The sequence below is a fragment of the Oryzias melastigma genome, linkage group LG11 (assembly GCF_002922805.2).
Source record: "Oryzias melastigma strain HK-1 linkage group LG11, ASM292280v2, whole genome shotgun sequence".
In the NCBI taxonomy this organism is placed as follows: domain Eukaryota; kingdom Metazoa; phylum Chordata; class Actinopteri; order Beloniformes; family Adrianichthyidae; genus Oryzias; species Oryzias melastigma.
In genome coordinates, this window is record NC_050522.1 from 6299908 (window position 1) to 6326014 (window position 26107).

The 26107-nt window shown below is 39.9% G+C and overlaps 1 protein-coding gene across 5 annotated transcripts in view; it reads right to left on the reverse strand.

Moving 5' to 3' along the window:
* The window catches only part of col16a1 (collagen, type XVI, alpha 1), a 110303-nt gene that overhangs the window by 36220 nt on the left and 47976 nt on the right, over positions 1–26107 (reverse strand). For 3 of the 5 annotated variants that reach the window (XM_036214174.1, XM_036214173.1, XM_036214175.1), the window contains exons 9-26: positions 24676–24708; positions 14519–14686; positions 14358–14390; positions 14201–14245; positions 13594–13632; positions 13445–13507; positions 10322–10366; positions 10123–10218; positions 9891–9929; positions 7073–7117; positions 6920–6955; positions 5397–5513; positions 4673–4708; positions 2398–2433; positions 2192–2308; positions 2049–2093; positions 1667–1702; positions 1534–1587 (exon numbers count right to left, since the gene is read on the reverse strand). In XM_036214174.1, coding sequence (XP_036070067.1) covers positions 1534–1587; positions 1667–1702; positions 2049–2093; positions 2192–2308; positions 2398–2433; positions 4673–4708; positions 5397–5513; positions 6920–6955; positions 7073–7117; positions 9891–9929; positions 10123–10218; positions 10322–10366; positions 13445–13507; positions 13594–13632; positions 14201–14245; positions 14358–14390; positions 14519–14686; positions 24676–24708 — 1083 coding nt within the window. The remainder of the gene's footprint in view (positions 1–1533; positions 1588–1666; positions 1703–2048; positions 2094–2191; positions 2309–2397; positions 2434–4672; positions 4709–5396; positions 5514–6919; positions 6956–7072; positions 7118–9890; positions 9930–10122; positions 10219–10321; positions 10367–13444; positions 13508–13593; positions 13633–14200; positions 14246–14357; positions 14391–14518; positions 14687–24675; positions 24709–26107) is intronic. The other 2 variants (XM_024293685.2, XM_024293694.2) reach the window with 2 other exon arrangements.

Consider the following 26107-nt stretch of genomic DNA (forward strand, 5'->3'; position numbering starts at 1 on the left):
CATAAGTGGCTAACATTTTTTAATTTTAGCATTTAATGTAACACCGAGACATCCACACTGTACTACACAGTGCTTCCTCAATCAGATCCTCTCCCTCTGCTGCTGTTCAGCCAATGCAGCTCTGGGAGGCCTGCATCACTGCCTTTCTGTGGTGAGGTGTATACCATGAAAAAACAACTTTTGTGTATTTTACTGTTCATTAAAGAACCCCAAATGCATGAACATTTTGATTCGTTCATGCATTTCTGAGTAATCCTTTAAAAACCTACGCTCTCAATCGCAGCCCCTCCCATACCCACAAAAACGAGCGGGTCCTCACGTGCTGATGTCACAAGGTGAGACAGCCCCTTTCAGGAAGAGTCTGCTCTGACAGCTCCCCCCAGTCTAACAGCAACACCCAATTTCTCTAACGGTGATCAGCAAAAAAACTTTCATTATACATGCAGAATTGTGTCCCATCTTTAATGAATTCCAGCTCAAACGGGTTTTTATTACTTTACCGCGTGCGGTACCGCATTCGTATCGTGTCCTGAGGGTTGTGGACTCCTGATATGACAAACAGCCAAATGGCGAGTTGGGGACACGTAAAACATCAAAAAGTGACCTGGAGCGGTCCTTAACCAAGCGTCAATATGTGACGAGTTGGGAATGAGAATGTGTTGTACTAACATGAACATGAATTGCTTCTCTACCTCCTCTTTCAAACCATGTGTGTCCTCCGTCAATAATCTGTATGTTTTGGTCATGAGCGTCCTTTATATTTTAAAGTCCCCCTCCGATGTATGAAAAATAATTTCACTTTTGCATTTCCGAGTATTTCTCCTTTTACACTGTTGTCAATCAAACTGTGTCAGAAAAACCCAGTTTGAATAAATGAACCGTGCTTACGTCACAAGAGCGCTGGAAAAACTCCACGGAAACACGAACGCCGGCTCATTTGACTGCAGCTGGATTATAAATCCACAAAGCCCCTCACTTCCTCGTCTGAGCTGACATCCAGCTTCCAGTTTAAAACAATACTTCTATAGTAGCAGCGATGATTTCCGCTAGCGAGACACAGAGCGATCATGAACAGACGGTGGGGGTCTGTGCCCGCTCAACTCCAAAAGCCACGCCCACCCAGAGGAGATTTTTGAAACAGACACTTCAGATCAACATGAAAAATGTCTTTTTAAGACATTTAGGTTGTGGGATTTTGATTAAAAACTTCTTAATCATAATTAAAAGACTACCGATAACATTTTTTTTAATTAAAAAAATGTAATCGGGGGACTTTAAGTGTAAATAAACCACTAAAACTGGTCCTGGCACTTCAAAGAAGATTCAAACTTATTGTGTCGAAAAGTGTAGGGGCAACACTGGGGTAAAGTTAGTAAAGTTATGCAGGTTTTATTGGTTATGAAGCTGCTCCATAATTACGGAAAAACTGGAAAAAAACATAATTAGAAAGAAGCTTTTAAAAGATCTTGTACTTTCACCTCACATTGAGCAAATTTCCCCAAAACTCTTAATAGGGAGTACAAATTACTTTACCTTTTCCCCTTTCTTTCCATCCTTGCCACTTGTCCCCCTTGGTCCAGGTTTGCCCTGTTATATAACATCCATATCATAACTTTGTCAGAAGGTGAAGAAAACATTCACTTTAAAGAGCAGGAGCTGAACTCACCGGCTTACCATCGGCTCCCGAGCTGCCAGAATTCCCCTGCAGGCAGACGGGGAAAAAACTGAAATTTCCGAAATGATAAAAATGGATGGTGTTGTAAATTGGTAATTCTCACTTCATAGTAAGCTGCGCCCCACAGGCGGCCATGTCAAAAGATATTATTTTCTGAATACCTTAGCTCTTTGCTAATAAGTTTCATGCTGAAGGGAAGTCCCAACGGCAGACAGTTTTAGGCTGTAAAATTAGTGCAGTGCTGTGGTTATTTTCCTGATGAAGACTATTAGGAGCTCTGCCAAGAAACCCACCGGCTGAGCTCCTCTTGTATCAGCTTCAACTGCTATTAAGGTCAGCGGCTCTCGCTTCTGTTTATTTTTATGTTCTTTACCTTCTCTCCTCTGAGTCCGGGTGAACCTGGCTTTCCTGGCTCCCCCTGGGAAGAACAAAGGAGCAAAGAATAGATCAATAGTTTACAAAATTTGCTTCAGTTATGCCTAAATGTTTCCGTTCACTGGGATAAACCAGTCTCACCGGTTCTCCTTTCTGTCCAGAACCAGGCTCTCCTTTCTCGCCCTTCAGCTGCTTTGATTGTAATATGGGGTTTGGGGACAGTTCTCCCAGGGTGGGGCACGCAGAGCAAGGCTCCCCCTAAAGTACATCGACAGAAAAGTTACAAATATTCATAATTAAAATCTAACTCCTTACAAGTTTCGGTTCAAAACAGGCTGAAAGCTGACCTTTTCTCCCTTGGAACCATGTGATCCCGGATCTCCCTGCCAAAACATGAAAAGAGGAACATCCAAAAGAAATAAGCAAATTAAACCCAACTTCCTTCGCCAAACTTTTTTTTTTTTCTCTCTCCTAAAATGTCATGCCTGAACATGGCATTACAAATGTTTTGGTTGATGCAATTAGGCAGACATTAGAAGATGACAGTAAGATGTGTGTGGGTGAGAGTGGGTGGGATTCTGGACTGGAGCAGACCGGCATTTGGAACGCAGGCAGGGGTGGAAGTTGAAGAAATTCAGACATTTGGTTCATTTTATAAAGTTTCAGGTATTTGTACTTTGAATTGGTGGCTTCTTTGTATTTTCAACACTTAAAAAACGTTTTTTTTTTTTAAATAAAATGTCCCTATACTTGGGTTTTTGTATTTTAGTTGAGTATAAATCCAGCAGTAAAGCCCTTTTTGACAGAGACAGATGAGACATCATCATCAGGAAATGATATTCGAGTGCTACATCTGTAATAAAGATGTAATGAAATAAAACAGACTAAAGAGCAACTGGAGTATCTGGGACTGGAAGAGATTTTTTGTGAAGAAAACGGAATTGAATCTATTATTTTTTACATGATTTGTCTTGTTCTTTTTTTGGTGAAATTATGTTAATTCAGACAGGAACTTAGCACAGCTAAAAGTCCACAAAGTTAAATCAGGGTCAGACAGGCAGAGGTCAATCATGAGCATGGGATCATCTAAGAAAAGACTAGAGATGTCAGAGTCCAGTCAGGGTAGCTCGGGTTGCTGGGAGATGTAGTCAGTCAGTACTCTGGAGATGGCTTCAGTGACCACAGAGTGCTGATTCCTGACACCAGGACTATACAAGAACAAATGTTCACTATTTTTTTTAGGCTCCGTGCATGACCCGCATGCGGAGCTGCATTGCTTCACTTGGTTTTATCAAATTATGTACCATCACAATCTGCGTTTTTATACGATACTCCCGAGTAGTCACATGTTGGCGTTTGGTTAAGGCCCCCTCCACATCACTTTTTGATGTTTTGGCTCTTCCCAACTCATCGTTTTTTGACGTGCTGGTTGTTCGTAAAATCAAGGGTCCACAACCCTCGGTACACGGTACTGGACGTGGTACCAGATGCTGACTAGTCCTGGTACCCGTTCGAAACTGGTACTGTGGTGTCGGGTTAGAAAAAAAAATCCAACACATTAATGCTTACTTATTGCCCATACTGAACCGGTTCCAGACTGGACTCCAGGTTTGGGAACTATGACTTATTGTGAACACCCAGTACGCCAAAAAAACACGAAAAGGGGACACCCAAAATGTCAAAAAGTGACGCAGAGGAGTCCTTTACCAAACGTCAATATGTGATGAGTTAAGAGTGAGAATGCGTTAGATTCTTGAGCAACATGGTCCAGACTTTTTGTTTGGTACCCATCCCAAGTAAAAATGAAGAAGTAAATGCCTCATAACCACAAAATTAGGCATTTTGACACAAGCTGGTTCTTGCGAGATCTTGCTGTTGTTTTGGTGGCGTGTAGAGCTGCTTAAAAAAGCTCAGTGTGCCGTGCTGCCAACTAGCGGGTAAGTGGAAAACAAAAGTAAGAAACTAAAGGACACTCATATGTAATTAATCAAATATCGTCTTGTCAACATTTTAGATCGGTACAAGTATCGCCAAATGAAATATCGTGATATATCACCAAATTCACCCCCCTCCCAAAAGATATTACAGCTCAGATATTTCTCGCCATTTTTTCTTGCACCAGTAATGTTGGGGTTGTGAGCATGTAAACAGATGTGCGACAGGAAGTGGTGGTGGAGTTACTTCATGCCAACAGCCCCGCCCATAATTTAGAGGTGAATCTCTACTGAACTCCTGCTACTCTGCAAAAACTATGTTTAAGAAAATGACACTGGATTCTTAAATTTGTATAAAAATGGCAAAATCATAACTAAAAAATGCCTGACAACGATTTGAAAATAGATCAATGGATGATCGGAGTGGGACTTAAAACGAATATATCTATATTTGCAATACAAAACATGTAATTCATGTATGTGGGAAGACTTTTTTGCTTGTTGATGAGTTCAGTTCTGCTAGTTTTGCTTGCATCTGCTTTAGTTGAGTCCTCTACAGTGCTGATGTTAGCATATTTAGCAGTGTGGGAATGCAGATGAGTGTATAGGTCATGCTTCCCCAGAATATGAATAAGCCATAAATTGCAAACGATAAAAAAAAGGAAAAAAAATGGGGGGCGCTGCATACCTTCTGTCCTGCTTTGCCGTCCTCACCTGGAAGCCCCTAGTAAATAAGCACACAGAGAGAAGAAAAGAAGACGCGTGATCCAAAAGTAAGAACGTTGTTAGTTCAGCTTTCTAAGAGTTCACTTCTACCTCCCCCCCACTACTCCTCGATCTCCTCCCCCCTCCTGCCTAACCAGGTATGACAGATTGATGCTGGCACTATTGGAAATCGTTGCACAGAGAATCTCATAAGGCTCAAGATTTATATTCGATGGGCCCTTCCCCCTTTCCACAAATCATTTTCTATTTCACCTGCAGGAGTAAGTGGGGGATGCAGACAGACAAGAAAAAAGGGAGTGCTAAGCTAAGCCAAAGCTAGAATCTTGCACTTCATTTCAAAAGACAAAAGAAAAAAATTAAAAAGACCCTTCCTTTAGTGACCAAACTTTTGACAGGCTATCTCATATTCTTGCCTGGAGCTGCAGCATCAGAGCAAAAAAAAAAATTACAAGGACAAACACAACCCCCAGGTAGGAATAAATGTTAAACTTAGCCTCGGAACGATAAGAAAATTAAATATATACGCTATCAAACAAGCAGCCAAGGTTCGATTGTCAGCTACACCTCCGAATGCATCTACAACTCCCTAATAAAACATGTAGCCAGATCATAAAAATGGAAAACAGAGCATCCCAGGCAAGAGCTGAATACATTACACTGCATTAAAGTAAAACTAGTGTACTAACAGTGGGGCCTCTTTCTCCAATCCCTGGTAATCCCGGCTCTCCTTTAGGTCCGGGCTTCCCTTCAACAGTGTTGCTTGTGTCTGGAGTCAGCGCCAGGCACGGTTCACACGGATCACCCTGAAAATGTAGCATTAATGAAGCACACACAACACAGGTAAGAGCATGCTGATGTAACGGGGTGGACTATCATTTTTTCAATTTGTTTTATCCTGTCAGAGTTTGACATTCCAGCGAGCTCCTGAACAGCCAAACCTCATTGCTGCCTGATGGGGCACAGGAATGCAACGAGGGCGTGCCCAATGGGAGACTTTATATGGCACATTTAATATATACAAACAGGAGACAGAAGAAATGGGAACAAAGAGGAGGGCCCTGGTAGAGCGCGGCTGGAGAAGCCAGCACCGGGCCCTGGAGGAGCGTGGCGAGAGGAGCCAGCACTGGGCCCTGGAGGAGCGTGGTGGGAGGGGCCAGCCCCAGCTCTTGGAGGAGTGTGGTGAGGAGCCAGCCCCAGGTCTTGGAGGAGCATGGTGAGAGGAGCCAGCGCTGGGCCCTGGAGGAGCATGGTGAGAGGAGCCAGGGCTGGGCCCTGGAGGAGCATGGTGAGAGGAGCCAGCGCTGGGCCCTGGAGGAGCGTGGTGAGAGGAGCCTAGAGGATTATGGTGAGAGAAGCCTGGAGCATGGTGAGACAAGCCTGAAAGAGCGTGGCGAGAGAATCCCGCGCCGGGCCCTGGAGGATTGTGGCGATCCAGTGCCGTGCCCTGGAGGAGCGTGGTGAGAGGGGCCAGCCCCAGGTCTTGGAGGAGCGTGGTGAGAGGAGCCAGCCCCAGGTCTTGGAGGAGCATGGTGAGAGGAGCCAGCACCGGGCCCTGGAGGAGCGTGGTGAGAGGAGCCAGCACTGGGCACTGGAGGAGCGTGGTGAGAGGAGCCAGCACTGGGCCCTGGAGGAGTGTGGGGAGAGGAACCAGCCCAAGGTCTTGAAAGGAGCGTGGTGAGAGGACCCAGCGCCGGGCCCTGGAAGAGTGTGGTGAGAGAAACCAGCGCCGGACCTACAGTAGACGTGCTTAGCGAGTGGAACACCTCAGGTTGAGGCGGTGCTGAAACCGGAAGTCTGGCTGAGCCAAGAGTCAGACAATAGGGGGAAACAGCGTTGGAACGCAGAGGGGTGTGGTTGTCACCCTCCCCTCCAAGTGCCCCTCTGTTGCTTTTTATCTTGTTTTTAGCTACCTATGAAGGGTTGCTTTTAGTTGCCAGTGCGGAACTTTCACATTGCCTGTCTTTCTTTAATATTTTATTATGGTGTGTTTTTTTAATGGTTTTTTTTAGCAGCTTGGTACTTTAGCCACAAATTCCTGGGTTATTGTATCTCTTTTTGACAGGCCCCTAGCTCCAGCAAACTGGACAAAGAACCCAGCTACCCCAATTAGATTCAATAAACTCTTTTTTACTCTCCTTCGAACTGCAGTCTCGGGTTTCTTGTCTCCACACACCTCCAAATCAAAGAAACCCATCAAAAACGGACACACCTTCGCTCCTTTAGTCCCGACTGGTCCTCTTGGTCCCTACGAAAACAACAGAATCCCAGTCAAAATGCTGATTTATCAGTTGGCAGTTGCTGTCTGTTGGGAGCTCATGCACACATCACTGAATACCAATCAATGTTTAAAAGAGGCTCTCACTGGATCTCCTGGTAATCCATCTTTTCCTGAAGTCCCTGAATCCCCCTGTTAATGAAAACAAAAAGAAAGCTGTATTAAGTTAAGGCATTTCACTTGAGACTTCTGTTAACCATTTAATCATTTAATGAATCAAAATAATTTACAGCATTAAATTTATTTTGTTAATTTCATTTTTAACATGTTGCAGAGCTCAGAAAAGAACAATTTTATTAAATATTATATATATATATATATACAAAAGTGATGTAGGAATTATTGAATAAAACTGCTTTATTACCAAATAAATGTTTCAGTTTCAAAACTTTTAGATTTTTAAATACTGAAATATGAAGAAAACTAAGTTTACAAATACATTTCTGAGTACTCAAATCATTGTGAATCAGGAACATAGAGGGTAAAAAATATACTTGGTGGGTAACAAGCAACAGTAACAATGCTCAGAGCTCTCAGCAACAAGGACGGGTAAGGGGGCGGCATTGCTTTGCGCCAACAGTACCTCCTACAATTCATTGGCAAATTTCTAATAAACTCTGCATAAACTAAGTCCCAGAAAATGACAGAGGTAATAATGATCGCGATGAAAAGACTACTGTAAAAGCTTTTACCATAAATTAAAAAAAAATACATTAAATATGGAGGAAATAAGGATTAAAAATTGATCACTTATAAATAAAACTCTCAAAAAGAGAAAGAAAACTGGCCTTTGCTTTGGGTTCCATACAGACAGATATTTGAATGTTTTATAGTTAAAATTGGGCAATTATTTTGATATTTAATGATTCAAATGTTTTTTTTTAAATCATAAACATCTTTGCGCATTGGCCTATTTTAAGGCAAAAATCCCTTAAACTGATCAGGAAACATTAAATGGAGCCTACTTTGACAACTAATGAAAATAATTTGTTTTTTATTTATTTTTCTTATTAAGTCCATTAATATTTATTAAAACACATATCAGTGAGTAAATTATTAAGTACATACTTTATTTTTTACATAAACCGACTCAAACTGATATTATACAATCAACCTACACAATATGGTTCCACGGTTATGTAATGTCCTCTTCGTAATAAAGCTTTGTGCTGTAGTACAGTCAATAAACACACATACAATCAATAAAATAAAGATTTGAAGGAGGTGCATGTTTGTTTGTTTGTTTGTTTGTTTGGCTCTGCTCTGCAATAGCCTATCCAGGTTGTACTCTGCCTTTCATCTAATAACAGTCGGTAAAAGCGCAACCTCACTTTAACCTTAAAGAGGAGGAAGGGTGAATCAAAGCACATCCACGTCGGAGTTCTGAAGCAGGTCTGAGATAAAAATCTACATGGAGCATAATTACCACATCGACAGGCACCACGTTGCCATGCAGATAAGCTAAACGCTTTATCTAAGCTGATATAAAGATTTGACTGCAACATAAAAGATGAAATAATAAAAATCAAACAAGAACATGTTAGGTTTGGCATGGATGGAAAGAGAGAACAAGAAATGCAACACAGAAGTAGAGTGGGCAAGACATAGGACAACAACCAGCACCTGTCAGTGTTTTTTTTTTTTTTTATATTGCACTGGTGTCAATATCTATGATGAGGCAAAACTGAACAGGACATCTGTAGCCTATAGAAAACCCACAAAAACTACACTTTCATCATTTCAAACAATCAGACTGCACACATGAAAATAATTTTGGGGGTTAAAACACTGAAAAATCTGTACGATCCTGCATGTCATCTACTTTACCCTGACGTTTTATTTACAGCCTCTTTTCCACTGAGCGGTACAGTACAGTACGGTTTGGTATTTTTAGCACTTCCATTGTTAAATGAACCCATTAAACAGTACTGAACCATACATCTAGGTCCATAGAAAAATGGACCGCTGGGGTGGAGCCGCCGTTGCCATCCATTAATTGGCAGAAAGTGATGACGACACTAGAAAGCACCAATATAGCGCCAAGCTAGCGATTCTGCTTTCCTCTTTACAGTGGTATTATTCTTAGCCGCCTGCAATCTTCTTTCAAACAACATTTAATTCCTGTTATACATGATGTACAAAAAGTAGCAGCAAGAAAAAGACGAGCTGCTGGATGACCTCTATTGTTGTTGCTTTTCTAGTCGTTGCACTACAATGACACGAAAGCGGTCTGAATGTGCCATGAAAAAATAAAAACACCCAGTGGAAGCGAGGCTTAACAGAGAGGAAATGCTTGGAAGAATTAACCTAACTATACCGTACCACTCCACCGGACCAGACCGGACTGTAGTGTACTGTACTGTACTGAACCGGACCGGACCGCTCAGTGGAAGCAAGGTTTAAGTGTTCCCTACAACCTGATACCTAAAGCGAGCCTGTAGAATAAATGTGTATGGACATTTTGCTTTGTGGGCTCACCAAACGATCTATGAGTTCCTAATTTCATACCTCATTCAAACCTGTGAGCCCTTTTTCCTCATCAACCGCCTAAATGGACCTGTTAGGGCGGTTGTGACGAAGGCTTAAAGCAGAAAAACCACTTCTGAGGTCTTTTGCATGAGTTTAACTTGACAAATTTCCTTTGAGTATAGTAACTTTTCAAGCATTTGCCGCAACAGAACAATTGCACACTACTTAGTGTGATTGATTTATTTTTAAACTTGCATTTATTAGTTTCTTAAAGTTCAGTATAGTAAACCAATAATTGTTGTTGCTATGAAAACGATTTGAAAATACAATAGATCTACACACTTTTGTGAAAGTAAATCTAAATAAAGTTAGTTGCACATAAAGAGCTTGTCATTGCAATACATGATTACATTTATAGTGCAGGATTTAAACCTACTTTTTCTCCTTTTGCACCTCCAGCTTCACCAGGGGGGCCCTGTTAGAGAAACATTTAAAAGGATGAATATTTTTAAATGTCTTCCATCTAAGTTTTTTCAAAGACAATAGAAAAATGCAGAAAAACAGAAGTAAAAGTTTTGAAAGTCTTCAGATGTATGTCTCAGAGAGGTTTTGGAAGACAGTGAGGATATGAAACGTGGTCTGAACATCTTTAAATATGTTCAACTCACTGGAGGACCTGGCTTTCCAACTCCGGGCTGACCTGGAGGTCCAGGCCTCCCTGGCTCCCCAGCCAAGCCTTCAGGACCCACCAAACCTGATGTACCCTGGGAAACGAGTTCAACACACATTCCATTTAGACTAAATTGGACTGAGTTTAAGTGACAGACAGGCTGATGGCTGAAACTCCAGGAATTAATGAAGACTGACCTTCTGTCCTTTGGGGCCGACGACACAGACGCTCCCTGCTTGACCCTGGGAAATGGTGACAGAAAAGACAGTGACAGAGAGAAAATTGACATCATCTGTGTCATCCCAGGGATATCAAACGAGCTCCTCTGAAATATACCTCCCACATTGCTTCAAAAACTGTTTCAGACACTTGTCAGTGGTGAAAATTAAATATTCCCCGCCTGCTGATTCAAGCCAAATTAAAAAGTACATTATTTTTCCCATATATTGGACGAACAGAAGCCTCAAGAAAATCTATCCTCTGCTGAATCCATCTGGCAACAATGAACACTTATCCTGGCGAGGAGCTAAATGCGAGTCCATCTGATGCCAGAAAGCACTCAAACGCATCACACACACACACATGTTGTAATTTGTTCCGCAAAAGTTTTCAAGTGTCTGCGGGATCATTTCAACGTTAAGGCAAGATTAAAAGGTTTAAGTCTTTCTGAGGAGACGGCTGTCTCCGTCAGAGATGAACAGCACAGTTAGGGAGGCAGCATTGATTGTGCAGGCTTTGTTGCTTTAGCCTAATCTAACAGGCATTAATGGGCTGACTTAAATGCAACAGGATAGAGAAAAGAGGGGAGAACAGATTTCAATGGGAGCCTGAGCTTAGAGAGTAATGCCTTATAAGTGCGCCGAACATCCGCTCAAGTCTAATAAAAAGTGGCTAAATGGATGCATGTGTGAGTTTAAAACGTTTACTTACACGCCAGATGTAATATAGTAGCATTAAATGGTTTGACTCATTGACATTTGACAATATTTAATCCATTTCACCCATAGGAAACGGTTTACTTCCGGCTCCAACCTAATAAAGTCAATTCAGTTTCCAATTTATCATAATATGGATGTAACCATCTGATCTGTAATGGCTACCAAACTGCTACTTGATCTGTTACAGCTACCCGATCTGTAACAGCTACCTGATCTGAAACCGCTGCCTGGTTTGTAACAACTAGCCGATCTGTAGCTACCAGACCACTAACAGCTACTTGATCAGTAACAGCTACCAAATATTTAACTACTACCCGATCATGTAACGGCTACCTGATCTGTAACAGCTACCCGATCTGTAACAGCTACTTGATCTGTAACAATTATTTTATCTGTAATTGCTACTCAATCTGTAACTGCTGAACGATCTGTAACAGCTACTCAATTTGGAACTACGATGTTATCATATAACGGCTACCTAATCTGTAACTACTACTCTATTTGTAGCTACTCGATGTTTACGGCTACCCGACCTGATACGGCTACCCGATCTGTAACAGCTACTCGATCAGTCCCCAGATGTATAAATCTTAATACACTTACTATTATTGTTAACATTGCGACAGTTGATTAATTTGAATTCTATTAGCTCCTGTAACTCATATATTTTTTGTACATCTATTGTTCAAAGACTGTAGAGCTTATAATTCAAGTTACCAAATATCCCAACAGTTCTCCTTCCTTTACGACTGTCCAAGCCATTTAAACTGCTGATAACTCAGTGATCACACAAATGTATGTTTTCCTCAACAGCAGAGAGGATTAAGTAAAAAAAAAAATGAATGCAACACTGTTGATTGTATTTTTTTGTATTTACAGACAATAAAAATCCCAAGGATGTGCAATGTAAAGACAGTCACACATCTTGTAGTCTCTGTTTCATTGTGTCAGTAGCCAAAGCATTGTCTCCCCCTCTGGTCACCAGTGGGAGCCATCTCCAGAGTATTAACATACTACATTTCCCAGTTGCCCCAGTGCACAGTCCCTGGATGCCACTCAACTGACACTCATTGACAATCACCCACATGCGACTTAAAAAATGCACAAAGCCTCCCTGCATTACCGAGGGTTTCTATCTGGACCTGATCTTCTGTTTCTGACCCTGCTTATTCTCTGATTGCCTGCTGCCTGCCCCGACCCTCACCTAGACCCTGACAACTCTACTCTCCTCTTTGATGCTCCCATGATTGTGATTGACCTCTGCCTGTCTGACCCTTATTTAGCTTTTAGCTTCGAACTAATAAACCTGCTGCATGTGGAACCATCTGCCCATTTGGGGACAAATAAATCTATGTTGGCAAATGTAAAAAAAAGAAGAAATGGGGGCATTTTTGTGGGGGACCACAGATGATTTCATGTGACCCAATGTTTTTTTTTCCAAGTGCTGGTAGGAAGCGCAGGGATTCAGGCAGTTTTTGGATGGCTCAGGGGTCCTGAAATTAGACGTTTTTTGGAGTGTGAGAGCAAGGAATGAGTAAAGATAGTGACTGCATGTGTAATGGCAAAAGTTGTGAGTTCTGAGGCAAGATTGTTACAGAATGATCATCATTGTGTGCTACAAATATTACTCTGAAGAGATGCCCTGGGCTACTGCAGTCAAATTAACCGTTAATAACTTCTCTGTGTTAACGGAGTTGGTAAAGTGTTGGTTTGTGGTGCTGGTATCCTAGTAGACCAAGTGTCATCTGACAAAATTGAAAAAAATAAATAAATAAATTGCACGTGCAAGTTACGGATCGGGTAGACCAGCATTCCTGATCAGTAACATGTCTTTTTTCTGTCATTTTTTTTGTCAGCATTATAGTAAAATTTTTCAAATATTATAAATATTTTAAGAGGTTACAATTGTCATTAACCTCCAAAGACAAAATCTGACTGTAAAATGCTTTAGCAGAAATTGACCGACTCCTTTTTGTCGCATGTGGGGACCGATTGGGTAGCCGTTACAGATCGGGTAGCAAGAAGCAGTGATTGGTCTGAGTCAACGTTTCTATGGCAACCACCCTTACAAATCAGAAGTAGGCTTGTTAGAAGGCCACACCCCTACCAGTTGAAGGCAGGGTTTGTGGGACTACCTCTTTTTATTTGATTGGTCAATTTAAACCTTTAATAACTTGCATTACAGACACAAAAATAGGATTAGCAAGAATCTGTTAAAAAGAATGTTTGTTTAGACAAAAAAAATGACTCATAGTTTGGAGTTTATGGGATTTTGGCTTTTTGGAACCAGCAGGTACTTCCAGAATGGGGGATGGGGCCACTCAATCCAGTTCTTATATACAGTCAATGCTCTTGAATCCAAAGGAAGTCTAAAACACCTACGTTTTTCCCGGGTGTGCCAGTCAGACCCTGTGGACCAATCTCTCCCTTCTGACCTTTCTCTCCCTTTAAAAGAGAATCACAACACAAAAAGCAATCACTGAGGACTCGAATCGGCATTTTATTTATTTTTTTATTTTTGCAAACCATACCTTGTACCAAGCTGCTTCTCCCTTGTTGGGACCCACAGCCTACAAAAGAAGAAGAAAAAAAAAGGGACAAGACTCAAATCCAAGAGTGTAAAACAGACAAAAACTCATAAACCCCTCGCAACACGGCCAATAACGATGCGGATAACCCGGGAGTCGTGTGCCCCATTCATAAACATTGACCTTTAGAATGGAAGCAGACTTTCCAATTGTGCAGACGTATCAAAGCAGCAATTTATCACAAGAAGAACAAGTCAAAGAGTCACAGAAGAGTAATCTGACATGACAAAAAGCTTCGACCTCAAAGTCTGGACTCCTAAACCCTTGATGTCATAGAACTGTTGGATTGTGGAACTAATAGGATTGAATTTTTGTTATACTAAAGATTTGTAAACATGTGAGCAGTTACAAGTCTATTAAATCCATCCACACATTCTCTGTTGGCAAATAAATGTAAAAAAAAAAAAAACTGCTCCCTGGCTCTGTTTAAACTTGGGGCAGATAGCTTGAAAAGGACTTTCTGGAAAACAAAAATCTCACTTTATAGCTGCTGGACTGGATAGCTCAGGGATGCACTGCTGCAAACCTCTGGCCAAACATCAGCACTCACCAGCTCGCCTTTCTCTCCCTTCTGGCCTTTGGGTCCTTCTGCGCACTGAGGTTAGAGACAGTTAGTTGGCATGGACAATCAAAGACCGTATTTGGCAATAACTTCAAGCTCATTTCGCCGCAAACAACAAAAAGCCTTTCAGAGGATTGTCACTTACTGGGCTGGAACGAGAGCCGGAGCACTCATCACCCTGAGATGAGGGGAGAGAGACAAGATGAAGTGGGGAGTGATGCTCTGGGAAGTGTAACTGCTAGGTGAATTGGTCAAAACTCATCTTTTTATTACACTTTAGGGTGTAGTTGGATACAAGCATCTTACCCGATCTCCTTTTTCTCCCTTCAAACCGGCAGCTTCTATAACGTTTGCCACCTGGAAGACACAAACAAACACTTTTACATCTTTGACTTGATCTGAAGGAAGAAAATTGAGGTAAAGATCAGCGATCCTTACATTGTATTCCCTACCCAGGAGTAAACAACCAGCACACTACAGACAAACAAAACAAAAAAAAATCAAAATTATCATCTCTCATTGAACGTCTGTGAGGGAGTTTCTCTCTTGCAGTTGCCTCTGCAACCTGGCAGAGGAGCTCTTGCACAAAAACGGAACGCTGCTGCATCGCCGCGCTGCTACACTATGCAGATAAAAAAGATGAGAGGTGTGCAGCGGACTCACATGAATACGCACGCACACACAACAATGCGCACACATCTCCCATGGGAGCAGGAGATCAATAGGAATGTCTGATTCCCACAGCAGAGCAGAGAGCAGACCAGCTGCTCCTCACAGGAGGGCACAGGCATGCATACAACCACATGCACATACCAAATAAGGACAACCATTATAAATAACTGAAGCTTTTTTTTTCTTTTTTTATTTAGTGGAAGCAAGTAATTAAAACTGAATTCCCACCACCCTTTTTTTTTTCTGTCTTTATACGCCAGGAAGTTCACAATGTGCTGAAGCTGGGACTCTAAGCTTGCTGAGACAACGAAAGAGGGCTCGTAACAGCACAGAGACAATGTTCAATTCTCCTATTTCTCTTTTTTTCCCTTCTCACAAGCTACAAATCTATCATTGGCAGAGGTACCAGCTGCAACAGAGTCACTGTTTCCTGCCTCTCATCTGCAGCTGTGGGCTCATAAACTTACATTTAAAACGCGACAAAAAATAAAAAAAATCTAAAATCATTATCTTAATCAGCTCACTTTGCTATTCTGATTATTATCATTTGCTCTCATGAAGTTTTGGGAATCTCCTTTATAAACTTTGTTATACACATTTGTCATCAATAAGTAAATGCTGCATTGATAAACTGCACAATCTCTGTCATTGACCAGATGATGCATCAGTGCGCATCTCCTCCTCCCAGCCAGAAGGAGGTCTGAGATGATGTAACTGTTTTCACTACATTAAAATGTCAACGCAATTATTTTTACATTTTACTTTTTCTTACTTTACATGCAGATGGATAAAAAGATGAATGTGGCGCTGGACGCAGATTGACATTTTTTACAAAAGGCCTCACTGTTTTGAATGATTTTCACTGACAGAGAGCAGCATCATCCTGCTTTAGATGCAAAAAAACGTCTGATGAAATAAAAGTCTACTTTTCTGAAACATTTTGACTGTTATCTCCTTCACATTGTAATAAATTAAACAGGGAGTCACATTAGTTTCCATACATAAGGTTTTCCATTCTATTCAAATTTTTTTCCGATTCTTTCGATCAATTCGATTTTATTCAATTTTGAGTTTAAACATTTGGACATATTTGTTTAGAAATACATTGATAATATATATATATATATGTATATATATATATATATATATATATATATATATATACATGTTTTGAATATTTTCATATTATTCTTATATAGTTCACATACTGTAAAATGTATTAGTGAAATATTAATGAGATTATTAATAATGGATTCTCAAGCAGAGAAGCTCCAACAATAGTCCTGCCTCTCCTGGAAGGCGTTTCAGTTTGGCCACTAGGTGGCGATGGTGCTATAGCATTACACCTTATTCCAGAAAAAGAAGAACGAATGAGCCGAAAATGTTCTTTTAGACCACAAAAGGTATTTTTAAAAAATATGTCCTTAAAAGAGTTTGGAAAATGTATGCCTGTGAGTTTATAAAGATGTTGATGTAGTCATCAATGTATGTTTAGGCCTACTGAGTGTTAGCATTAGCCATTCTGTAGGAAATTCCATTATACATTAGCATCAAGCTAGCGGACTTTTGCTTTATGCATTTGATCAGGTGTCTGCAACATGATCATTGTGGCTCTGATTAAAAAAAAAAAAATCTAATTATAAATATTAAGTTAAGAAAAAGAAAAAAAAATTGTAAAGTTAAAAAAGTAAACTCAAACTTTATTCTATCCATTCACAAACATCCGCTTTGTTGCAACAATCCACAGAGCGGTTTGTAGTTTAACATAGTCGAGCTACAACATTTTGACAAATTTGTGATCGTGATTAACACAGAAAATCAATCTGGGGTCAGTGAGCACAATAAAAAATTTTATTAGGCAGACTTTTTAATTTTTTTTGTTTTGAAAAAATTGAAGTATATTATGTGCCTCCTTAAGGTTAAGAAAGTAAAGGTCACTAAATTAGCTCCGATTTAATTTTGGTTTGCTAGATGTCTGCATTTCTGGCTAAGGTTTAACCACAAACTGAAAACAAACTGTCTTTTACTCAGTATATTATATTTTCTACATTGAGAAGATCCTATGTGACACAGGAAGTCTTTTATTTTGAAAGGAAGTCATAAAAACCTTTGTCAAAAGTTTTAAACCCTTTTATCTTTTGATAAAAGGGTATTTTTATTTATGTTTTTATGCTATAGTTCATTTATATGTATCATAAGAGGAAAAATAACGAATACAAATCAGTGTTTTATTTCTCTAAGGGGTGAGCTGAGACTTTGTGACTCCTTTCAGGTTGTGGTCAGGAAAAAATCAACCTGAATGGCTTTTTAAGTGTTGAAGACACTACATTAGATCCATTTCTAACTTTATGGATCAATTATTGATCTATTAAGCTTAGATCAATTCTGAGCAATTAATCATTTTATCAACCCAGCCCTATATTTCCTGCATATATGGTTCTACCGTGTAGTTCTTTATATTTCAGAAACTGCAGAGAATACATTTGAATAAAGAGGAACAAACAGAAATCATCCTGAACGTATCGTTAATGCCATTATGAACATAAATCCAGATGTGCTTAGAAGTGTTCTTCAGCAGTGGAGGACATTCAGTAATTTAGAGCATATTGTTTAAATACAAATGGTTTATGTCAAGAAACGTTTATTTTTTCTTATGTATGGAGATTTACGGTACAACCTTTATTATGTCGTATTATAGTCGAATGATGAGAAAACATGGAGTCGGGCTGCTGTAAGTGTCGCTGTGAATCGAAACTGATAAATCTCTGAGGTTTTAGATGAAGCCAGTAAGGTAAAAAAATAAATAAAATGAAGCTTTAAATTTTATGGCTAAAAAAGCCAAATAACGATCCAGGAAAGCAGCATGAAGCTGTATTGACGAGGCCACATGGAGTGCTAATAGCTGCTCGGTACATAAAATGATCGGTTGTTTGTGACCCACGTTTACACAGTCATTTTGTAATGGTGAAGAAAAAGAAATGTGAAAAGGTTAGTTTTAAATTTGACAAATGAGTTAAAGGGAGTCCAGCCTTTAGACCTAAATGTTCTCCTTTTTGTGAGCAGCAATTTTGTAAAAAAGCTCAAACAGACTTTTTACTATTTTGATATATATGTCTATGTATGTGTTTTTACTTTTTGCGCTCTATATGATTCAACATAAGTCTGTACAAAATGTGACTATTTATTAATAAGCACTGGTGAACTAAATTTGTTCTTTTATAAAATTGTCTCAAATGTCTTACTTTTTGATAATACTTATACTTGTTATCGGTTAGTACCACAGTACATGAATACAAAATGAAATGTAATACTCAGAAATATTTGCTTTAATTTATTTGATAAAACAAAATTGATCAAATTTAACCTTAAAAGTATCTAAAAGGCAAACTCAAAGATAGTTTCCTCACTAATAGTTCACTTTTCCTGGTCTTTCAAAGATATTTTCTGTTGTTTAAAATCATTGCTTTCCTTTTTTTTTCATTTTTACAGTGCATGGTGTTCAACGTTCTGATTGGGTGTTTACCCTGTCGATCACTTTCATTCATGCCGTTTCTCCTCTACAGAATGTGATCAAATTGCCAGAATTAAATAAACGTTTAGTCGTCAATCTTCTTCATCAATCTTTGTTTTTGTTCTATAGTACTGGACTTTTTGACTTTTTGCTATGTAGGTTCAAACTTTGAGGGTTCAAACAAAAGAAAAAAGTGTGAAAATTCTGTGTGAGAAAAGTCTACAAAGTGTGTAATGGAGTGTTTTTCCAGCCTTAAGGGTTATTTATGGAAAGTTTCCCCTGCATTAAAAAAGGAAGACTCACTTATCCCAAATTGACTGGAGGCAGTTTGGGATATTTTATCAGTTCAGCTTTAGTCACATGTATCCATATAGAGGTTGACCCATATGGGTGTTGAAAGTCCTGGGTTGTCCAGGCCAGTGGAGGGTCATAGTCAGGAGAAGAAGCATCATCTCACCGAACGGTGTTAAAAATAGAACGTACCATTTTCATGTGTGGGGTAGGTGTATAGTGAAGTAGTTGTAAGGATAATGTGATGTACACACACTTGACGTTTGGGTGATGCTGTTATGCAGGTCCCTTACGCCACAGTCTAGACCAGGGGTGTCAAACTCATTTTGGTTCAGGGGCCACACCCAACCCGTCTGATCTCAAGTGGGCCGGACCGGTAACTTAATAGCAAAATAACCTATGGTCATTTTTTTATCCGTAGCTTTGTATTTTTTTTGTTTTTTTTTTTCCTAGTTGGAAACAATATCTCAAACATCCTGGTAGTCTAATCACTTATTATTATTATTAGAGCTATTATTATTATTATTATCTTTTTGACAATGATATTTAGGTAATTGTGGTGTCACACCTGATAATTTTTATATCAACTTGTGATTTTGTGTTTTTTTTTTTTTGCAACATCCTCTTACGTTTTTCTCTTCATGACTGGGCTGTATTAAACCATCTGGTGGGCCGGATGTTAGACACCCCTGGTTGAGACATTAGCGTGGTCTGAGTACTGCACAAACAGGTTTTTTTTTTTTAAATAATAATTAAGTACCTATAGGATGTCCACCCAAACAACGTTATGATAATCTAATTAATTTCTAACACTCAGCTGCAAGCAAGGACTGCAGCCAATTGACTCATTGCACAATCTGTAGGGTTTGAGTGAATGAATTAAATAAAAAAATGCCATATGACACGCCTGAGACCCACTTACTTTTCCCCTTCTTACTTTTGCGTAATATCTAAGTGTTTCCTATGACCCATTGGTCGAAAAAATACTTTCATTCTACGTGTTCACTAAGCAGTCTACACAATCTTAATATTTTGTGGGCCACTTCTGTACATAAACAAAATATCTAGGTGCCCATTTTTCACACACAGACAACCTGTTGTGACTCAAGTTTTAATTAGCTTTTTTTGTCACACTTGAGACAGCCGTGGTGCAGAGGTAGGCCGGTCGACCTCTGATCGAAAGATTGCAAGTGCGGTTCCCGCCTTGCTGGCCTTTGTGTATTTTAGGAGTTTGTCTGTGGACCTTTTCGTCTTGTGAATCAATGTCGCTCTAAAGTTGATGTATTTTTACTTGTACTTCAATCTATGCCAATCTACTGCGACACGGATCAAAGATGCTTGAAATTTGACCACCAGTTTCCCTAAAAACCAATATATACATCTATCATCTATTGAAGTTTCCTTGGACAAAACGGTGGACTCAACTTTTCCTCTGGTGGTTATAGGATGGCGGCAGTGTTCACCTGTGAACGTTCAGCCTTCAGTGTGTGAATGTGTCTGTGACTGTAAAGCGTCTTGGGCCTTTAAGGAAAGAAGAAAAGCGCTATATAAGTACGCCATTTACCATGTTGGTGTTCTTGCGTTATCAGATCATTGAAATGTGTTCTTTAGTTGTCAGGTCACTTCACCTCAGGAAAATCAAGCATGCACAACAGTGATTTTACCATTTTCAGAGTACATTCTCTTGAAATTTTACTCTTTGTTGCGAGCAGTTTTACTGTTTTCCTTCTGGAATTGGCTTTTGTGTCAACTTTGTGTTAGCGCAGAGCCCTTTGACTCCCGTAATCAAGAAGCTGTAATGTAGAGGGCACAAAGCAGTATAGAAGAATAGCTGATGAAGCGTGACAGGAACACTGATGAAAATTGGTTTCTGACTGAGATTTGGGATAGTACGGCACACGACAATTACGCCTCTTTCAGCTTGTTTATGAAAATCCTCCCATTCATTCCTCCGCCTGCTTGGTGGGTTTGTTCGTCTGGAGAAAGAACTACAGAATAACAATTTTTTTAGCATTGTTTAATTCCTCTAAGTTTCATACTTTGCAAAAAAGAAAAGGTTATCATTTGACCAAATTAAATTCTCTTTTGTTTCCTTGCAAGTGTTTTCCCCCAGTGGCAAGGCGAGCTCCAACCTGACTAATAAGTTACATTGAAGAACACAGTGAAAGGTTGCAAGCTGCATTAGTAAGCACACACAGGAGCTACATAATGAAGCGCCTAGATTTTTATATTCTATTTGGGAACAGAGGATGCCTATTGTAGGTGAATGGAAAGAAATAATAGGCAGAAGCAACTCCTTTGTGCATAATGAGGTTCAAGGCAGTTTTCAGTCACTCAGCATGTATGAAAGAAAGACAGAAGAAAAAGAGCCCCATGCGCCGCAGATAATAGCCCCTGCATTGTAAGGCTTTTATTTTAATTCAAACAACTCATGTTGAAAGTCTCATACCAATGATGGACAGTAAATAAGGGTTTGACAGAAAAAGGAAAGACACTAGATAACATTTTAATGCATTTCTATGATAATTATAAAGGTGTACAATGCAGATGCTTTTCTTATTCATGTCCTTTCAGTGCCTACAAAGGCAAAGGGAGGACAGGAACAATAGTCCTGGGGATGGTTGACGCATGGACTCTTGTTTTGTTATGTGTCAGTGCATGCAGAGAAATGCCAACCGTTCTTATCGTCATTGTTGTAAGAAAATAAAGTAAAAAAAATATTTTTTATTTCGATTTGTTAATGCTTTTCTAGATATGTATGCAATTTATGTCTAAAATTACATGAAACTGTCTCCTTTGCCTCTTTGAGCATTGGGAAACAAAAGTTGCATGTACTGAACTGTGACATTGCTAGTTTAATTTATGCGCTAAACCACAAAATGACCAAAATCAGGAGAAAGGTCTTATAAATCAGTGGTCCCCACCCACAGGGCCGTTAACCGGTGCTGTTCCATGGATCCCTTGCCACCTGGCCGTGGAAGAAGTAATAAATTATACCAGTTTTTTTTTTTTCATAAGACAGAAATCTTTTATTTTGAAAATTGAACACATTCTCTCGTATAGCTCGAGCCCTAAAAGCAGTCTGGCAGTGTGTAAAGGTGCTTTCACACTGAACGTGATTCGCGCAGCAGAATCAGCGAGCTCCAATGTGTGCACTGAGGCGAACTGAAGCCTCACAGAGCGATTTGAGCGACTGGCATGACGCGAAGGTCTGCTAGCAGCTTGATTTGAGTGGTGAGGCGCAATTTGGGCGGCGTTGCCAAAATGTAAATACCTGAAGTTTGACAGGTCGCTCCATCGCATCAGCCAATCAGGAACTCAGCTTTGGGCAAGTGATGTTTTAAATGACCAGATCAGAATACCAGAATACTAATCAAATACAGGCGTTTTGTTCAGTCACAGCATGGCGGTTCTCTGGCTGCAGCCAACATTTTTTTTTTTTTTTTAACTCTTACGCCCCCCCTGCTTCAAACCCAGTCAGAAACCCAGACAGATAGAAGCCCCAGAACTGAGAAAATCTTTGAAGGATTTCATTTTTGTAGAATTTTGCAGAAATACTCAGAATAAATAAATCTGATTTATGTGTTATCCATTGCGGGGCGATTGCGTGCCAGCTGAGTCGGCGCTAATTTGGTGGCTACTTTCCATGAGGGGTCTATGCAAACGTGCAGAATTTCTGACTTCTATGTGCGTTTGCATGGACTTTTCACCGGGGGTGGCCGCTGGAATACGCACCGACGCAGCTGCTGCATGAGCACCTGAAAATTTACAGACATCCATCCACACACAACCGAGGCCTCGTGCTCAGGATCCCACGTTTGACAGGCGGGGAGCAGCGAATCGCCGCAGTGAAAGAGAGGCGGGCCACCAGTTTGCGGGAGTCCCGATTTCATAGGAACAGCTAGCACGTAAAAAAAACAAACAAAAAAAAACATTTTCCTCGACATTGAATGTGTCTCCCATTCATTCTAAGTGAGACATCGACCGACAGAGCTGGTAGCTCCTCCCATATCCGGCTGCGGTGTCAGGAACACATTTTTCGACAATCGGCGAGCAGCAAAATAGCTGAGCGTCGAAAGAGGGCACGCAAATTTGTCACGCAAATCGCGTTCAGTGTGAAAGTTACCTTCGAAGTTTGCTTTGTATGTAGGACAACAAATACAATTTAAAATCTTTTTGCATTTTTATTTTGGGGTATTTTACTAGAAAAACAAACAATGGCCTCATTTATAGTGACTCTTGTTAGCTCCAAAAGACATCTTTTAAAGTCCAAATACTCCGCTATTGACACATAAACAACAGCCCACTGCTCCGACCGGAAACGACTGAGCAGTCAAAGGCTGAATGCGGAAGTAAGGTCGTGCATATACCCATTGAGTGTTGTGTAAGCCGTGGGGGCGGAGCTTGCAGCACAGACTCTTGCTGGAGGGAGCTGTTTGAAACGATCTTACATCAGCACGTTTCCAACCGCTCGTTTTCGTTGGTATGGGAGGGGCTGCTGCAGACAGTGCAGGTTTCTAAAGGATTACTATTAAATGCATGAACGGATCAAAATGCCGCTTTGGGGTTCTTTATAGAGAGGAATGAACAGTAAAATGCATTTGAAATCAAAAAAAGTAAAATTTTCAAGGTAGAGCCCCTTTAAAGTTGTCCCATGGAACGCCTCATACAAACTCTCAGAAACTTTTCCTCTGATTCTTTGAGTCAGACCTCTTCCTGTCAGAATTTCTAGATGCTTTGATGGTTCAAGAAAATGTACTCAATGGCAGTTTAGCTGTCTTTCTCAAAAAGACCTATTTTCAAGCCACAATAAAGGTACGCTTTTCTGCCCTTGTTGCCTTCTTTTGCCATTTTTAAAACAACTCCCTACTTTGAGCGATGAAATACTGTTCCACAAAAGCTCACGAGGGTTTGGTTCCACAGTGTGTTGCAGCTGTGACAGAGAAGGTTGTAAGAATAAAAAAAATTGGAATCCCTGTAGGATCGACTTTTAAGGCTCATTCCCTTTTAGAACTAAATTTTTTGGTCTTGTTTCATGAAATTCTGACATTTTTCATTTAAAGAAACCCACTTGTCTTCAATCTCTAGCATTTTGTACTTTTGTATCAATTTCAAAAATGTATTAGACTTTACCTCCTCAAACTGGATTGTAAAATTGTTGACAGGTGATGTAGACATACACTATAAATACATGGTTATTTTCATTTTTGCAAAATTGCAGCTTATCTAAAGACAGACACATCCACAGATTAGTTATTCTACCATTCATGGATGACATGCTGCCTCGTGTCATGCCCCATCCACAGACTCCATTTCATAACCCATAATCTTGCCTCACAGCACCATGTTTTTAGATGCGTTATTCTTATTCCAAATTAGGAAGACATGCATTTATTTTTGAGAGCTTGACTATTTGCTGTCATGTTCAGACATCAGCAAACCAGTTTGTGTGAGGCTTTTTAAAATCTCATCTTGGAATTCCCAAATCTTCATCAACTAATTTTTCATTTGAAGCCAGAGCATGAAGGGCATGCTTCAAAAATAAATTCAATTTTTTTCCCCCTCACTGGTAATCTATTTGATGGGATATTTTGATAGGGTTTGGGCTAGAAAGATGCAAGAGAGTGTGAAACATCTAAAAGCACAAATCTGATTGAAGAAAAAGACTCGTACTAGAAAGCAGCACATTTGGACAGCTGTGAATGTGAGGGGGCAAAGCAGATCATGCTGTGAAGCGTTACAAATCTGCTCGTTTTTGAAAAGTAAAGGCCAGATGTTTTTTCTGAAGAGCAACACAATAAGAGCAGAAACAGAACCGAAAACTTGGCTGAACTTGCATTGTTTTTTCCAACTGACAAGAGAGAACAGAGAGTACATAACAAGACTTTTACTGTTTGAACTTATAGTATTTTAGCTCACACCTTTATGTTGTCTCATAGGTTCTATAAAACATTCAACTTTGTGTGTGGGTGTGAATTGTGAGGCTTACTTTTTCTGCAAACTCCTTAGAAGTGAACATTTCCTGCAGAGTTAAAGAAAAGGCAGAAGTGAGTTTTTAAACTAACTTAATACATGCATCACATTGCATTTTCTTCAAGGGGATGCTGTTATTTTTTTTCACTAGCTGTGCATCCCTTTAAATCTGTAAGTTTCAACTTATTGCATCAGATAAACAAAAGATGAAGCAGGGTCCACACATCGCTCATTAACAACTTTCTCTGACCTTTTTTTCTTGACCAAAGAAAAAAAATAAAAATACCAATAAAAACACAATTTTGCAAATTTGGAGCCGAACAGAAATATGTAGAGTATCATGTTGTGACGACAACAACAAAAGTAGAAAAAGATTTTTTCAACAACTTATTTGAAAGAAAATGTTAGAGGGAAGGTATATTTGTGCTGGGCTTCATCATAGAAAGTTAAGTAGGAAGACATTATGGTCCGGAAAAAGGAAAAAAAAATATATTAGGACATCTTGAAGGCTAGATGACCTTTCAGCTAAAAAGCAAGAGGGGAGAAGCTTACAGCACAGGCAGATAAGAAACAGTTTGGCTGAGATTCGCCGTATCTCAGGAAAGCAGTGACTACTGAGACCAGCACACAGACACGTAAAGCTCACAAAACTCTGCAAAACTTTTATTGAAAGTAGTTGCAAGAATAAGCTGTTTGACCTCACTGGAAGCTGAAGTTCAAAACTCGATATCAGAGCCGAAAACATTCATAGGAAAATGAATTAAACCACAACATGCTTGAGGAGGTGTGTGGAGGACAGGAGAGGTTCTGCTCTCATGTAAGTTCTCTCTGTGCACCTGAACTTTAGTGTCCAAGTGGAAATGAGTTTAAAACAGCATTATGTGTGTAAACAGAAACAAGTGCAGCTCAGCTTGCGATGATAAGACAATGGCCAGTTGGGCTCGGAATTACCTGACTACAGTTTTCCGGCATTCAGCTGGCTGAAGAATTGGTACATTAACTAACATTTTATATTCATAACAACTGATTGACTTTTTTTTTTTAATTTGCTATTGAATTAAAATAGCGATAAATTAGAAGATGGATGGATGGTTTATCGTACATCTATCTTACTCAATGGGAAAACCAAAGCCTCATTTCCACTGAGCGGTCGGGTACGATCCGGTATTTTAAGTGTTTCCATTGTAAAATGAACCCATTAAGCAGTAATGACCTATATCTCCTGGGGGCACCTATCGGTTGAAGGTCCATTGAAAAATAGAATGGAACGGCTGGGGCGGAGCTGCTCTAACCACCAATTGTTTGACAGAAAGTGATGATGACATAAAAAAGCGTCAATATGGCGCTCATTTAAGCTAAAATTTCCAACATTTGTAATTATTCTGGTGCTTGCGGTTTCCTGTGTTCTCTTTTTAGTCACAAGTCTATCTTGAAAATGTCTGCAAACA